A 16,492-nucleotide genomic window follows, 5' to 3' on the forward strand; every position below is an offset into this window, starting at 1 on the left:
TAAGCCTAAGCACGTCTGTTTGCGCAATGTGCCAATACTACTAAATCCATAGAAATCAGAAGCATTAAGAAAAACTTTAACATGCTCATAAAAGAAAAAGAGATTAAACTCTTTTCACCGCTTCTTCCAAGGGCTGTACGGGTGTGCCTTCTTCTCTGTAACAGAAGAAAGTTATTCTGTGAGGGGAAGCTTTTCAACAAAACTCTTTAAAAACATAGATTTTTGAGTAAAGAAGAGAGGGGCTAAAGCGTTTCTCTAGCAACCGCAATAATTCTTTGATCTTACTTATTCAAGTCATTAACATCATCAATTTTATCCAAGTAACAATAGCTTGTGAGCCATAGGATACATATATAAGGTATGTTTAGATTACCAGTTAAATGTATATTTTTGAAGAGCTTTTACGGGATGTGCAAAATATGCTGAAGCAGGCAAATAAAAACTGTTCAGTGTAACAAGTGTTCTTACTGTTTCTTTATTAGTTTAAAGGTACCTAAAGGTAATAGCAATCTGCCTCTTACAGCTCAGAGCAAAGCTATTGATGTACAGCTACTTACTTTGCATTGGCTTCCCTCGGGATGTTGAGAACAGTTACATACAGTACAAAATTAGATTTTTCACACTTAATAGAGCATGTAAATTAACAAACTTCTTCAAAGATAATGTATAAGGGAAGGAAGGAATTTCTACAGTCTACAGCGTTCAAAGGTTAACTTGTTTTCTATGTTTTCCTACACGTTTTTCTTCTTTTTTTATACATAGTCTTCAACATTGTCAGATCTGTATTCTTAAAGATGACAAATGGTTACAAAAAGTCTCAACTCAGACATGCTACAAAAATCAAATCATAATTGAATGTCTGACTAGCTTTACACTTTTGTGCTTAATGTGGTTTAATTAAGAATATAGGCACAGGAGAACACTATGTTAATTTTTTCACTTGTTCGCATCCTATAGAAGGATACCATACAGAAATTGAAACCTGCCTGGCATTGATTTCTCTTCATTAAAATTTAGAACATTAAACAGGTTAGATCTATGGCTACGTGACATACGAAAACCATGACATCTTCCAATTTCAGATCAACCGTGTCTTGCAAAGGTTCATTTTGCACTCTAATTCAGCACATTCTGAGAGTTAAAACTTCTGTTCGCAACAGGCAGTAATGGACTGCTAGAAACGTACTGTCATGCAACGCACAGCTTCAGATGAAACTTTTGAATTGTGGAATCAAATAAAAATAATGCTTTCAATTTGACAGCAGCATATCCAACCAAGGCTAAAGGGATGCTGAAGTCAATAAAATTTTGTAAAATAATCTTCATGCACAGATTGTCACTTTTGAATGACCTCATGCAATGCAGTACATGAGGTGGAGTACATGCAATACAAGCACATGAATTGCAATGGGTAGAATGATGGATTGAGCGAAAAGATGCATTCACAGTGAGACTTGAGGCAGACAAATTATTAGTCAAGAGGCATCTTATGTGGTATTTTTAATACTTAAAAAAGGTAATAACTTTAAAAGCCCTCTACTTCACATTTTAGATAAGAGCTCTCACTTCTGTAAATATTAATCAGTATCTCTAGAGTAAACCCCTTATTATACTGAGTTGAAAGAAGCACAAGTCAGTTGAACTGCTCTTCTGGGAGACGCTTGAAGGAGTGTAGTCAAATTTCCACTTCACTGAGCTTACAAATCTTCAGGTGAGGATGTTGCTGCTTCAGACTCTGTATTTTGCTTTGCCATGATCATTGATAACACATATGTGCTGAAAAAAATATATCAGATTGCAGCAGTGTAGTTGATTACATTATTAATTATTAATGACTTGTTCAGAAATACTTGCACTTGACCAATCTAGTGAACTTGTAATTACCCTTTCCTTTTCAGAGACCTGGAATTGAATTCTGATTTCACTTTCTAGCTACAGCAAGTTTTTCCACTTGCAGTTCTCAGCTTTGAGGTCTACCCCTGGGAGTACCACATGAAGCAAAGGCAAGGCTTCCACCTTTTTTTCCATCATTATCTCACTGAGAAAAGGGGCAGGCAACATAGCAATAAAAGTCCAAAGCTGTCTGAACTGTAGCTGTGTTTCACTTTTTACTGCTGTCTCTGGATGTACTGGAAATGATGGACCTGTAAAGTCCTTGGCTCATGGAAGACAAGCGTAGCAGAGGCTATGACTTCTGCTCTTAGGGGGAAGAGATGGGAAGGAAGTGCTCAGTGCACTTCTTTGGATTACTTGAGGCTTTGCAGGGAGTTCTACACTCACTGAAAGGATCCCAACCATGACATTAAGGCCCCAGTGAGAAGGGAAAATATAGGGTCTTTAAGACATCCTGAAAAAGTAAAACAGTGATTTTTAAAATGTTTTTTAAAGACACTTACGTTTAGATCTCTGAAGTGCTCATTGTAGTCTAAGGCATAACCTACCACAAATAAATCTGGAATTTCAAATCCGTAATCTGTATTGAGACAAATAAAGAGCACCATCAATACAAGATAGATGGTTATTATATAGCTCTTATATTCACACGTTGGTCCTCTGACAAGCAATCTGTAGATATACATAGTCAGTTCAGGGTATGTTACTTTTGACTCTGAGACATCAATGTCAGCATTAGCCCTGTAGTCAGTTCCTGCTCACAGACTATTTGTGACAGGCATGTGAATAGTCAGTGAAGAGTAGGAGAGTTGTGTACAATTATCACTGGCAAAACAGACACATTGTGGAAGGAAGCCAAAATCAGAGCTAAAAAATTCTGCCTACATTTGGAAGCTCCATGGGTGCATGTGTGTGATGACAACTCTCCAGTATCACACTAATGATGAAAAAAAAGTATAATTTTAATTCAGAAGTAACTTTCAGATTTTTATATATTTTCTCCTGAGAGTACCAAAAACTATTTTGCATCTTATGCTACCAGAACATGTCAAATGCTTCTTAAATTAAAGCCCCAACCTTATGAAGACTCATGAACATGCTTAACAAAGTAAATGCACACAGTGTAGCTGAATCATACAACTCACACACTTCAGGCTAAGCATAGGCATGTATCTTTTTGAGTGTGAAGTTTTGTGCAGTATCAGCACAGTTAGACTCTTTCCATATTGTTCACTAAGTAACTAGAGAAAAACACAACCTTATGGACACAAAAATAGGACAGCATAAAAAATTTTAAAGGTATTCAAGTAAGGAATTTATTCAACTGTCAAAAATTGTGGGTATTAGACACCTTGGAATCATAAATTTGGGTAATTTTTTGTATTTTTATATTTTTAACATTAGTGAACCCAGTCAAATATATACTTTAATTTACTGGATTAATTTCTAAATGTTAAAAATACCACTGTTATAGAAAGTTGTACAACAAAATCTTTGTGTCACAGTTCAGATTATTGGGCTAAAACCACAGGGTCATGCCCAACACTGAGTAACTTTTGCTTCATAGAGTCTCCCTCTCTCCCACATCCCAAATCAAGACTCTTCATGCTGCCTCCTGGTACTCACCCACCTACTCTCCTTCTACCCCCCTCCCCAGCTCAGCTGACCAGAGCCTTCTTCAGTAGCAAATACTGGTTGATCTCTTCTAGATGGATCTATTCTTTTCAGTAGTTAGCCACGTACCTGATATTACATCATTTATTCTAATAAGTCTAAAATGACAATAACTTGGTATAGTTCCATTTACAGCTTCATCATAGCCCAGTACAAGTACCGGTAATTCAGAGAGAAGTGGTGCTAGTCTGGCACAAACAGAGCAGCAGGAGGAAGTTTAACAAGCTCAATTTATCTTTTGCTTTTTGGGGAGTTGGATTTAATTATAATATTGCTTAGCCTTTAAACAATAATACTTTTCAAAAAATAATAAAAAATGTTGTTCTGTTATAAAAATGTAAAACTTGTGAAAAACACCTTTCATGTTCAGATGGAATCCTGCAGCTCCTCCAAAGAGATGCAATGAGGAAGGAAAAGGAAGAAATAGACTTCCTCTTCCATATAGTTTGTCAGAGACAGAAGATAAAACACTCACCTTTCATGGATAAAATTAAACCCTTTTGTAACTTCCTTATAAAGTCAGCACTCTGCAGAAAACATCAGATTATAAGGAGGCTAGGCTTTCCAAACTACAATTATACAAATCCTTCCATTGCATCCCATAGTCCCACTGACAACTGATATTTTACAATGCTTCTAGAAGTTCACAGAATGATATGAAAGGCAAGTGGTAGAATATTGGTAACTTCTTGTGCTGTCAAGTACAGATTTTCACAACACTTACAATCTGGTCTGTACCCATCAGGCCGAGATGTTCTTTTCACCAACAAACTGTAATTAAAAACAAAATAAACCCCATGTAAATCTAGATATTTACCTGAATACATGCATAAAAACCATTCACTTTATGAAAAAAACTCCCGAGCCATGTGAATCACTGTTCTCATTCTGCTTCTCCTCCTGACAACATCCTAAAGGCAGGGAAGAGATGGCTGTGTTCCCCTTCGAAGTCCATCACTGCCAGTCTTGAAATGGCTGAAGGGTCATTGCCACTGCAGAACAATACAAAAGCATTTCCTCTCCTTTCCTCCACCCTCTTAGTGATTCAGGCAGCTCCTCCGCAGAGCTCCCCATGTGATACTGAAGCACTGAATTAAAGCAGGATCTCGGAATGAGAGCCTCCACTGGAATGTATGTTGGGCTAGACTAATTAATTACTAAGTTTTGTGATTGTTTTACTCACCTTGCCACTTTAATCATTTTTGGCTTGTATTTTTCTATATTATTAAGCAGAACCTTCATAGTCCTTCCAGTTCCAACAATATCCTTACAAAACATGAAAAACAGAGTAAGTAAAAAACAAAGGAAAGCTGAAAAGAGGAAATCTGGACAATAACTGAGGAGTTCCACCTTCTTATTTTGTGGAAATTATGTATTTTTCCCAGTGTATTTTAAGCCACATCCAAAAAAGGTTATAACTGAGTTCACACTCTTTGAATCAAGCACTTTCTACTCATAAAATAGTAGTTATTTTAAGGAGTTTAAGGACTTTAAGTAGTTAAAGGACTGTCCACTTCCTTTTGAAAACAGCTACGTTTCTAGTACTTGGGATGTAACAGCGGACTGGAGATGATGTTACTGGGCACCGCAAGGACACAGGGATGAGACTTTTCATATCATGCTCAAGAACACAGGATGTCAACATCTGTGCATGTCAGGGCTATATCTGCCCTATTTGTTGTTTTATTAGTCCAGTACAAACGAGTATTCCCCAGAGCTGCTGTACTCAACCTGATCTGAATAAGATCAGTAGATACCAGGCTACAAAACTGTCCATGACATGGAGATCAGCTGCTGATCCTTTACTCTCGTGGGTGTGGATCTTTCATTAGCAACACCTTGTCTCTGCTCCACAGCTATCTAGCAGTTGTTAATAAAATTTGCCTCAGACATTTTTCACTTCTGCTACAGCAGTTAGCATTAGCAAATATGGAGCTCCTAGCAGATATTCAGGTATCCAGCCACCTCTGTGGCTGATGACTTTTTTGCCCTCCTTTGCTAAGGGAAGACATTCCAACATTTATACTTTTCCTTCATTAAACCGTCCAGCTTACTTCCCACACAAGCAGACTGGGCCTGAAATGCCAGTCAGATCCCGACGTGCTCTCTAACCGTCCCAGTTGCTTTTCCAACATTTTAAAAGAGAACCACGTGTATTAATTAAGAGAGAATTTGCAGCACCAGTGAGGCGACACATTCTTTCCCTCTACAACTGAACACTGCTGATTTACATCAGCCACGTATCTGCGATGGGCCCCCCCAGGGGACATGGCAGGATTCAGTGCTAACGAGCAGGAGTCACAGAAGACTTCAGAGATGACTGACATTCTCAACCAGCATGTGAACCACCCTGAAGTTGTAAAGCATGTGCAGGGCTGTGCTACTTTTTCAAAGTGCAACTGAGAAGCGTAGGGCATCACTACAGTTGACGCATTGTCCTCCAAGGAACAGAACAACTTGCAAAACAGGAGCTGATGAAACCGTAGAAAGAACAAATCAAATGACACCAAAATAAAGACTCCCGGGTATCACAAGGCAGAGTACAATTAGAGCAGCAGCAATGTAGTTTGATCCATCATGCAGTTGCAAAAAGACTGAGAGGTCATTAAGCAAATCAACCTCTCCCCCTCTTCACCACCTCCCAGCTAAAGAAATGTAAACACACATGGGTTTTAGAAACTGGACACACAATCACGACTTGACTATGTGACTTTATCTAAGTACAATATGACATAAGCACCCAACTTACCTCCACAATTAGAACATTCTGAAAGAAACAAACAGAAAGGAATACAATTACACAATATTCACAACCTAAAAGAAACACGTTTGAAAATGTGAAATGATGATAGATAGGTCCATGCGCATACAAACACCACGGTAGGACACAAGGAGGTTCCTGTTTCATTTTTGTGCCCTGAAAAAGAGCCAGCCATAAAAGCAAGCCCTGCAGTCAGGGGCTACGACTTTATTCAGCTCTGTCTAGATTACCCTCATGTGTAAGAACAGATGTAGTGTCGAAAAATAAAATTAGATGGAAGAAATCCAAATGAGTTGAGCTTCATTTCATTCCAGTGTGTCTAGCCATGTACTACAGTGCACCCTATAGTTGGCTAAAATACTATTTCCAATGTTGATATGAGACTACAGCAATAATATCCTTACTCTGAAATAAATAGCCTTCCTTCCTGGGAGCCCTCACCCACCAGAAACCTCACAGTAAAGGATTACAAGCCAAGCTGTATCACCCATTCTCATACTGTGAAGCACCCTCCTTCCCTTCAAATACTGCTGCTGAAATCAGTAGTATTACTTGAAGAGAAGGGGAGTGGTCCAGTCAAGAGCAGTGATGTCAAGCATTCTGACAGCCCGATCACACAGGCTGATCTTTTTGCTGAAATGGTTCATCACTGTTCCAGGAATCACAGTATCTAAGGTGACTTCTGTTCTTCTATTAAAAGCAATAATAAGAAGTAATGTCCTTATTAGAAGAAATAAAACCCTATTTATTAGTGGGCATCATCATATGTATGTTCAAAAGGATGGATTCTTATAATCTTGCATTAAGATCTACTTTCTGAGGTAAAATCTGCAATAGCGAGAGGAAAGTTATTTCACAAATACCTGTATCTATCTATCTATGTATACATCTTACATGCATATGCACACTGTATGTCCCACAAAACCTTGAGACAGACAGTTTCATACCCAGGCAGTATTCACCAGACTAGCTTACATTCCACTTCCTTTCTATCAGGTTTGTTGGCTTTGCTACATACATAAGATGGAGACTGTCTAACTTCCTTTTCCATCTCCCAAGGTTGAGAGTCCTACACCATGGAGGAGGAGTGTGTGAAGGGTGTGTGCTCATAAACACACCTTTGACAATTTCATTAACTGCTATGTAAATATTTTTTAATCTTCAAAACATAAATTATTAATATAGATTATCCATATTTATATTCATACTGCAGTTCCTCCTAACAATCACAGTGTTTGGTAGGGAGACATAGCATGCTTCATGCATCAACCGCTGCAGAAACATGTTACCACACACTGGATTATACCTGGATGCTTCTAAAATGGCAAAACACTTGGTAAAGGTGTGGAGGGAACTCGTGGTAGTAGTTCAGCAGATGTCAGCAATGGAGATATCACTCAGAAAGCCACTAATATAGACTGAGCTCCGATGGAATGTGTATTAATCTTGGAGGGTGGCTCCTTTTTGGTCTTTTCATAACAGGTTTCACTGGTGGTTATCCTGCTTGGCACTCCTGACTTTCAACCTCTTGGCTGCTGACACAAACAACTCTGGATCTGGAAGACCAATTCCAGTGGAGGTAAAAAGTCAAAGGCCTCTTCACAACAAAAGTCCAAAGACGCCCTGCCTCTAGTCTGTCCTCTAGATAAGATGAAGAGATCAAACCATGTTCGGGAGAAGCTTATGACAGGTGTGCAGGGACAAATTTTCTTGAAGGAAGCCATTTGGATCCAAAAAGGGTTTGGTTCTCATCTGGCTTCCTGGATGAAGTCATAACTAGGAAAAACACTTCCAAAGACTAGCCCAGGACACCTGGGTCTGAGGCATAAGCAAATTACTCAGTTTAGTCAGTGGATACCTGAAGATTATGTGCAGGAGTAATGGTTTAACCATCCCCTGGGGAACTCGCACAGCTGGTAGTATATGTAAATATTTATGTGTGTGTACACACACACACACACATCATATAGAGAGAAAGCAGAAGAGTTGACAAGGAAAGAACCTCACCAGAACTAAAGATGGAAATTAACTCCTTTAGTACCAGCAAACAGTCCAGGATGACTGTGAGTGGCACCTGATAGGAGAGGCTGACCCGGCATCAGCCTCACATCCTGACCCATTCTGCCAGTTTTGTGCATCTCTTGCTGCTCTTCATACTTTTGACAGGAACTTTCCTCACAAAGGAAAAGCACAGTTCTTCTAGTGACAAGACCTATCCAGCAGCTATGGCGTGAGATGAGACATACCAAAACTGACACGGCAGAAAGCTGCGAAGTCCTGCATTAGCAGACTGTGGCACGGTGCAGCAAAGGTTGGTTGCTCCCTGAGTGAAGGGTAGCCATGAGCAGAGTGCAGTAACACAGCTGGCAGCACAGGGGCCTCGCCAGCCAGGCCCCAGCCCCACAGTGCCCCAGCAAGGCAAGAGGGCAGACCCAAGACTTGTTCAACCAAGTGCATATCATCAGGTGAGTTCATGGTGATGAGGCAGATCTGAGGTCCAGTGAGAGTAACCATGATGTTTGATCAGCCCACTGATCTCCAGGAAGGTCCATAGTGGTAAGACAGGTCCAAGGTTAAACTGGGAAGTCAGTCTGTGAGTTAGGGTCTGGACCAACATCTGTAGTAATGTACAGGTATGGCTGTAGCTGCGCTGACGACTGGTACCCATACAGCATAGCTCAGTCATGGACTAGAAGCCCAGGGCTGAGCTGGTTCAAAGCCCACAGGTGTGGGCAGGGGCCCCAAGTGACACAGGTCATGGCCACTAAGGCCTCTCAGTGCACACAGGGCTGTGACAGACTGAGAGAAAAGCATAGTCCTGGGACATTTCGTTGATAGACAAATATGTTTCTTTGCTACCACAGCTGCGTCAGCTATCCTATCACGAGCAGCAATAAGGGATTCTCTTGCTTACTCCCAAGTGGAAGTCATAAAATTAGACAGAACAGAAGCCTCCATGCCCATGGAATCAGGCTTAAACCAATAGGGAAGAGCAGACCTTAATTATTAACTTGTGAGGAAAGAATCATAGACATTAATAGAAAATGGGGGTGAGGAGACCATGAAAGGTCATCAAGACTATCCTGTTGGCCCGAAGAATCAACTTAAAACTATCCCTCACAGATATCTGATTTACCTGTTCTTGAACATGGTGAGGACTTCAGAACTTCCCCAGGCAATGTGTCTCAGTGCCTCATTATCTAAGAGCAAAAATACAGTTAGAAAACTTCTGTTGCTATTTGACCTGAACTTGTTTGCAGTGGACATAGAAAAAGCTTTGTTTTCTTCTCTTTTTAACTTCTTCTATATTTGAAGACAGGTGTATTTTCTCAGTTTCCTCTTCTTCAGATTAAACAACCCTATTTATTCAACATTTTCTCACAAGTTATATTTTCTAGCTTTCTGATCATTGTTTTAGTCCTCTTGGAACCTGTCTGGTTGGTCAGAATCCTTCTCCAGTTGTGGTGCCCCAAACCAGAAAGAAGCCTTTTCCAGCATTGAGAAGAATAAAAGACCCACTTTGTATGCTTCACAAATAATCTTCCTTTCTATATATTCCAGTACAACAGTTACACCTTTTATAAAGGTACACTGTTGTCTCATGTGCAACTGGTGATACACCTATTGTCTCCAGTTCAGAACTGTTGCTTAGTCAGTCCTTCCTCACTTGTATTTAAGCAAAAGATTACTTCCGTATAAACACAGAAGTTAGTATTCGTCTTTATTGTCATTACATGTCATTCTTTGAACCAAATTCTTAAATAATTTCATAAGATCATAATACTATCTTGTAGTATTTTTCCAGGTAGTATCACTAGCATTAAATGCTAATTCCATCTTTGAAATCATGAATTAAATATTGTATAGTCCCTGGAGAATATGCTTTAATGCATCCAGTCTGACAGTGAAGCATAATTAACTGCTCCTTGAAAACAGCTTTCCAACCAGTTATACATCCATCTAATAGAAATTTAATCTTGTCTACATTTCCTTATCACAAATGACTCATATGAAGGAAAGAAGATTAACATGGATCCAGACATGCCTGAAGGGTTTGTCTGGCCACAAGAGTGATAGTCACCTGCGCATGACTTCAGCTGAAGTGTAAGATCTCATATTTATTGACTAACTTGAGAAGGAAGTAAATTGGTCAACCCTGAAATTGCCTGACCAGCATTCTGTTATTCTTGCCTCTTCTCCTCAGAGTCACAGAGTCCAACAGTTGCAAATTATATGCATTGGGAGATTTGTTCCTTTGAAAGTCTCTTTAATCAGGCGGTTGTCTAGGTCAAGAAACACAGATTCTGTTTTGCATAACACACATTCTCATTATTTCCAAAACATTGATGAGGATTTTCTGTGCTACGGAGAAATACTGTATGTAAGGACTTTGTAGTGGGAAAACCACTATAAAATATTTAGACATGAAAACATTTTGTATATATAAATAAACAGGCATCCTGATCATTGAGAGTGATACATTAATCCCTGTTCCGATTAGGCAGGGTTACTGTGACTAAAGTCATCATACTTAATTTTTGCTTATGACTGAAGGCATTCAAAATGGTTTGCCATCCTCTGCTACCAGAAACCATCTCCTACAAAACCACATGAGGTGCTGGGAAACTGACTGTATCGTTGCCCGTCTCCTACCTTTCTCCTGCTGAAGCAGGCTAATGCTAGAAGGGTTGCAGAAAAGGGATGGCATAGTAGAGTGGTAGAGGAACAAACTGCCAAGAAATGTTTTGATATACAGTATCCAAGTCCAGACAGTGGTGATGTGTAACTAAAACTGGTTGAAATAGATCTGCTTATCCTTGAGCAGATGGATAGAAGAAGATGAAAGAAGTATGCGATGGATACAACAAATTGATAAATTATCAGTAATGTCACCATCATCCTAAATGCACAACTGGCTGCATCCAGCATATCTTGCAGAAGGTCACAGTTACATGAAAGACCTTATTCAGCTTCACCATGAAATCCACCTGTGAGCTGGTGGGGAGGAGACTGGTGAAACTGCTTGTGGTGCCACAGCAGTAACTGATAGCTGGACAAACGACAGGAAGCTAACAGACACTGAACAAAAGATCTTTTTTCAAGTATATGTGTTTGAAGCTCCTGTACCACATAGCTTGAGACTGTTTTGTCCTTTCAGATATATCTGAGACAACTGCAGAGGAGGAAACCACATGAAAAGAAAAGTAATCCGGCCTTCTGGCATGCATTTGATATTTTCTGTCTACTTTTGGAGCTTGGAGAACAGGAAATAGGAATATTTACTGACATGTTGACTAGACTGAAGACGGCTTAATTTCTGAGTAGAGCCATCTTCACCAATACAATCTGTGAAATACATCCAGAAATTTAATAACAATGCTAATATATCTTACAATGATACACAGAGAGCAGTAGTTTTTTTAAAATATGTCCTGGAAAGATTTCTTATGTAGTCCAAATAAAGAGGTGGTGGCTCAACTCTCAGAGACTGAAACACCCTCTACTAAGTCATTGCAAGAGAATCAGCAGCTTTCATTGCTGATGGATCAGAGAGATGGTTGGAAGCTGACAGACATGGATGAGACTAATTCATCCTGTGTTTACAGCTGTTTCTACCAGGTAGCTGGCAGGAAGTAGGCTGGTGCAATATAGAATCATAGGATCTCTCATCTTGAGTTGAAAGGGACCCATAGGGATCATCGAGTCCAACTCCCTGCTCCTTGCAGGACTACCTAAAATGAAATCATAGGACTAAGCATCATCCAGATGCAACTTGAATTCTGACAGGCTTGGTGCCATGACCACTTCTCTGGAGAGCGTGTTCCAGTGATGAACCACCCTCTCAGTGAAGAACCTTTTCCTAATGTCTGATCTGAAATTCCCCTGATGCAGCTTCACTGCCATTTCCTTGTGTCCTGTTGCTGGTCACCAGAGAGAGAAGATCAGCCCCTCCCCCATCCACTGCCCTCCTTGAGGAAGTTGTAGACTGTGATGAGGTCATCCCTCAGCCTTCTCTTCTCCAAGCTGAACAAACCAAGTGACATCAGCCTCTCCTTGTAACTCTTGCCCTCAAGACCTTTCACCATCATGGTCACCACCCTCTGGACACAGTAGTGTAGTGATCTAGTAGTTTGATGCCCTTCTTATATTGAGACACCCAAAACTGCACACAGTATGCACCAAGTACTTCACCAAGTGAAGTACCACTTCACTTCTACCAGTGAAATGTAGAGTGGGACAACCTCCTCCCTCGACCAGCTAGCTATGCGGTGCTTGATGCACTCCAGGACATGGGGGACTTCTGGCTGCCAGGGCACACTGTTGACTCATATTCAACTTGCCATCAACCCAAACCCCCAGATCTCTTTCCACAGGGCGGCTTTCCAGGCTCTCATCCCCCTGTTTGTACATACAACCAGGACTACGCTGTCGCAGGTGGAGAATCCAGCACTTGCTCTTTTTAAATTTCATATGGTTGGTGATTGCCTAGCTCTCTAATCTATCCAGATCTCTCTGTAAGGCCTCCCTACCCTCGAGGGAGTCCACAGCTCCTCCTGGTTTAGTGTCATTGACAAACTTAATGTACAGTCAATTCCTACATCCAGATCATTTATAAAAACATTAAAGAGCACTGGCCCTAAAATTGTACTCTAACCATGTGTTTAAATGCAAACGGGTGCTGTGAAGTTTAAGGCTCTCCAGTTTTGAGTGATCAGGGTGCATAAAACTTATGACACTGAACATGGACATTTGCACTGAGCAGAAATAATATTGGTGGTTTGAACTGGGTCTACACAAACATAAAATTTGTGCTCTCATATCTTTTTTTTAGACAGTAGTAGAAATGGTTCGTAGCAGTATGTCTTGGGGCATCTGGAAAAAGCAGGAGGTTTCTGACAAAATTAGTAGTATGTAAAACGAAAAGAAATAATTTTTAATCCCTCCATTCCATGTGAATTTGTCTCTCATGTTAAAAAGACATATTTTCACTTTTATAATAAATTTCAATGCCTCCATGAGTTTTAAAAATTTTAATAATGGACTGGAAACCTGCCAAAATTTAAAATCTGTAGTTTACTGCGTTTCAAAAACACATGAGCTTATACATGGCAAAAAAGTACGTTGTTATTATAATACATGTACAAAAAATCCTGACTTGTAATAAGCTGAAAAATACTCCGGCACCGAATCAATACATTTCTATTGTGTACTTTCCCACAGGTCAGTAATAAACGGAACAATGTCAGCTAACAAGACCAAGCAGAGTAATGAGATCATGTATGCCTCCTGCCTGACGGCAGTAAGTGCTATGGAAACTATTTTTCACCTTCCTGGAAAAGAATAACAATTTTTTCCAGATTTTCATTTTATGTTCCTTTTAGAAGATTGATTTCAAAGGAAAAATTGCTATGAAATAGCAGTACTTTGAAATTACACCTTAGTAAGAGTTTGAGGGAAAGGCTGTCTTTGAATTCACATAAAATGTGAAATTGTAACAAGGTAAAATGCTAAGTTGCAAATTTAGAAAGGGGGAATATTTCCTGGAAAGCAGAAACTCTCCTTAAGTAATGAAATAAACAACCATACTTAATGCAATACTACAGCTAAGAGGAAAAACACAGCCCTTGCATGTACAGCAAGAAAATCAGGTAGGTACACAAAGAGGGTATTTTCTCCTTAAATGTTTCAGCGTAAGATCAGTAGAAAAACATGCACACACATTTTTTAAAAAAGCCATTAAAAAACGCAGAACTTAAGACTGAGAAAGGAAGAATGATTTGAGACCTGGAAAAAACACCTTACAGTGAAGTAAGGTTTGTAGCAGGAAGTAATAGCTTTTATTTAATTAACAGCCCAGTTCCCAGTGGGAGAACATTTTTCACAAAAGAACTTTGACCTTTCCGCTCACAACCTCAAAAAGACCACAACATACCTTCAACAGCTGAGCCTGGGAACAAAAATTCAGAACTGCTGTATGCACTAGAAATCATGGACTCAATAAAATACTGGTTTTACAGCACATTATAATCTTCTACTGCAGCTGACCTCTAAGTCATTTATCAGTGTTCCACAGCTGATAATTTGCTCTCTTATTTTAGCTCAGAGGAATTCTTAACATTTTTATCTGCCCCTTTGGTCACAGGGAAGCTAATCATGTAGGGCAGTCACTTCTTTTCTCCCAAATTGTCTGACTACCACATTAGTTTAAAATTAAGAGTTTCTCCCAATCTGTACTTGGCTTGAATTTTGCTGATTCTGTCCAGACCAACAGAAGGGCTGCATGCTTAAAATTTTGTTTCTTCCAACTAAATCAATTCCCTAGTATTAATCTCCTGTTATTAATTCTACCTTCAAACCTTGTCTTATTTACATCCTACAGTACGCCAGTACTTTACAGCAGGCTCCCAATGTATTAGTTTATCTAAAAGAAGCTTAAGTAATGACTGGATGATAGGCAAATATGCAACCATATGGCAATATAAATTTGATAATAGCAAGCTGCTCAATCTAGAAGGAAAAGGTATTAAAAAAGGCAACAGCAAAAGGCAAAAAGCTATCCAAATTCAGAAGAGAAAATCAGGTTCACCATTTTAGCAGTGATGACAGTCGACTGTTGGTAAAACATGCCTGAAGTATGGAGGCTTCTCCATCAAGTCTTTAAATCAAAATAGTTGGTAGCTCAAAAGAGAAACTGGAGGTACACTGCAGAAACTATCATTTGGGACCCTTCAATCTAATTACCCAGAAGTTCAGATAAGAACATAATGGTGCTTTTGGGCCTTAAAATACAGGAATCTCTAAACAAATCTCTGATTGTGATCAGACCAAATAACTGTACTAAAAAAAACACAACAAAAAACCCCCCTAACTTTAATGTGGCAAGATTTGCAGAAATTTTTAAGGAAGCAATTCAAAAGGGAAGATTTACCCAAGTCTTGTAAAGCTCATTGAAGGTAAGCAGGTAGCAAGCTTCAAAGAAGAAGAACTTTTTCATATGCTACTTAAAATACGAAACTCCTTACGATAGGATCTTGTGGGACTAGAGGTGTAACTGGAGTTACAAAGAGATGACACTGAGGTGTAGCAGTTTTCTAGCACTGGATGTACTCAAAATGATAGCCCAGATGTAACTTGGATTTTGGAAGTCTGTTCTTGCTGTGTTTCATGTACCCTTTCCCTAACAAAATTCCAGATGTCTGCTGCTGAAGACATGATACAAGCCCAGACAGACCTTTCATACTATTTTGTATAGTGGTAATGGTGGTGTTACAAGTGGAGAAAATACACAGAAATTGGGAATGATGGAAATACTTTTATCTTCGAGTCCCCGTTGATGTCCTGAGTTCCCTCCTCCTTCCTTCTTGGACAGAACTATTCTTAAGCTATTTGGGGATACATGTAACATATTGGTAGTTATACCAGCTTATATAGTATGCATGAATACACAGTTGCTGGAAAAGGTGAGTTCTTTTATACATCCAGGTCCATGGATGAAGGCGTATTCATAAAAAATACAAAAGATTAAAAAAAAAAGATACAGCTGCTTTTTACCTATCTCTCTTTTTTTGGGGGGGGGGCGGGGAAGGCTACAAAATAGAGTACTTTCATTCCCTTTAGTGCAATTTCCATTCAGAAGTCTGCATTTTCAGTTACATCATTTCTAAAGACACCTTCGTTTCATGGGTACTCCATGTCATCAGAAATACCTAAGTTGATGTGATTCTTCAAACTTAATTGTTAACAGATTATCAGCTTACTCATCACACCTGCAGTGCGTGCTTTCTTAGTATTGTATTTGGGGGACCTCAGGTACTATTGGTTAAACAAGACATTTTATGACAACTTAAGCTAGGCTTGAAGAAGCAATGCCACGAGGCTGAAGAATCATCAGCAAACAAAGGTTAAACAATAACGCATCAAGTTTCAATGAAGAGGTCCAAAGGGAGCTACAAGGACTGCTGTTAGAAGTGAAATCGTTTTATGGTATGCACAGGAATGAAAACCATATATACTAACACTTCATCAAGATGTTAGAAAATGGTATGAAAGACTTTTGAGATTAGACATCTAAGCAAGAGCTTTCTACAGGGTTCTAGAAAAGGTCATGAAGATCTGATCTTAATCTTTTCTGCTGGGCAGATCCACAGTTTCTGGCCTTCCTGA

At 39.4% G+C, this 16,492-nt stretch overlaps 1 protein-coding gene across 1 annotated transcript in view; it reads right to left on the bottom strand.

Annotated features, from left to right (window-relative positions):
* Positions 1-1,391: 1,391 nt before the first annotated feature.
* Positions 1,392-16,492, bottom strand: part of PRTFDC1 (phosphoribosyl transferase domain containing 1) — a gene marked incomplete at its 5' end in the record, with an annotated part of 44,959 nt that continues 29,858 nt past the window's right edge. The window contains 5 exons of the mRNA XM_010282739.1: positions 1,392-1,776; positions 2,397-2,473; positions 4,292-4,338; positions 4,751-4,833; positions 6,317-6,334. Of these exons, the coding sequence (XP_010281041.1) occupies positions 1,729-1,776; positions 2,397-2,473; positions 4,292-4,338; positions 4,751-4,833; positions 6,317-6,334 (273 nt within the window). The remainder of the gene's footprint in view (positions 1,777-2,396; positions 2,474-4,291; positions 4,339-4,750; positions 4,834-6,316; positions 6,335-16,492) is intronic.

This window comes from Phaethon lepturus, unplaced genomic scaffold, assembly GCF_000687285.1.
Source record: "Phaethon lepturus isolate BGI_N335 unplaced genomic scaffold, ASM68728v1 scaffold7482, whole genome shotgun sequence".
NCBI classification, from domain to species: domain Eukaryota; kingdom Metazoa; phylum Chordata; class Aves; order Phaethontiformes; family Phaethontidae; genus Phaethon; species Phaethon lepturus.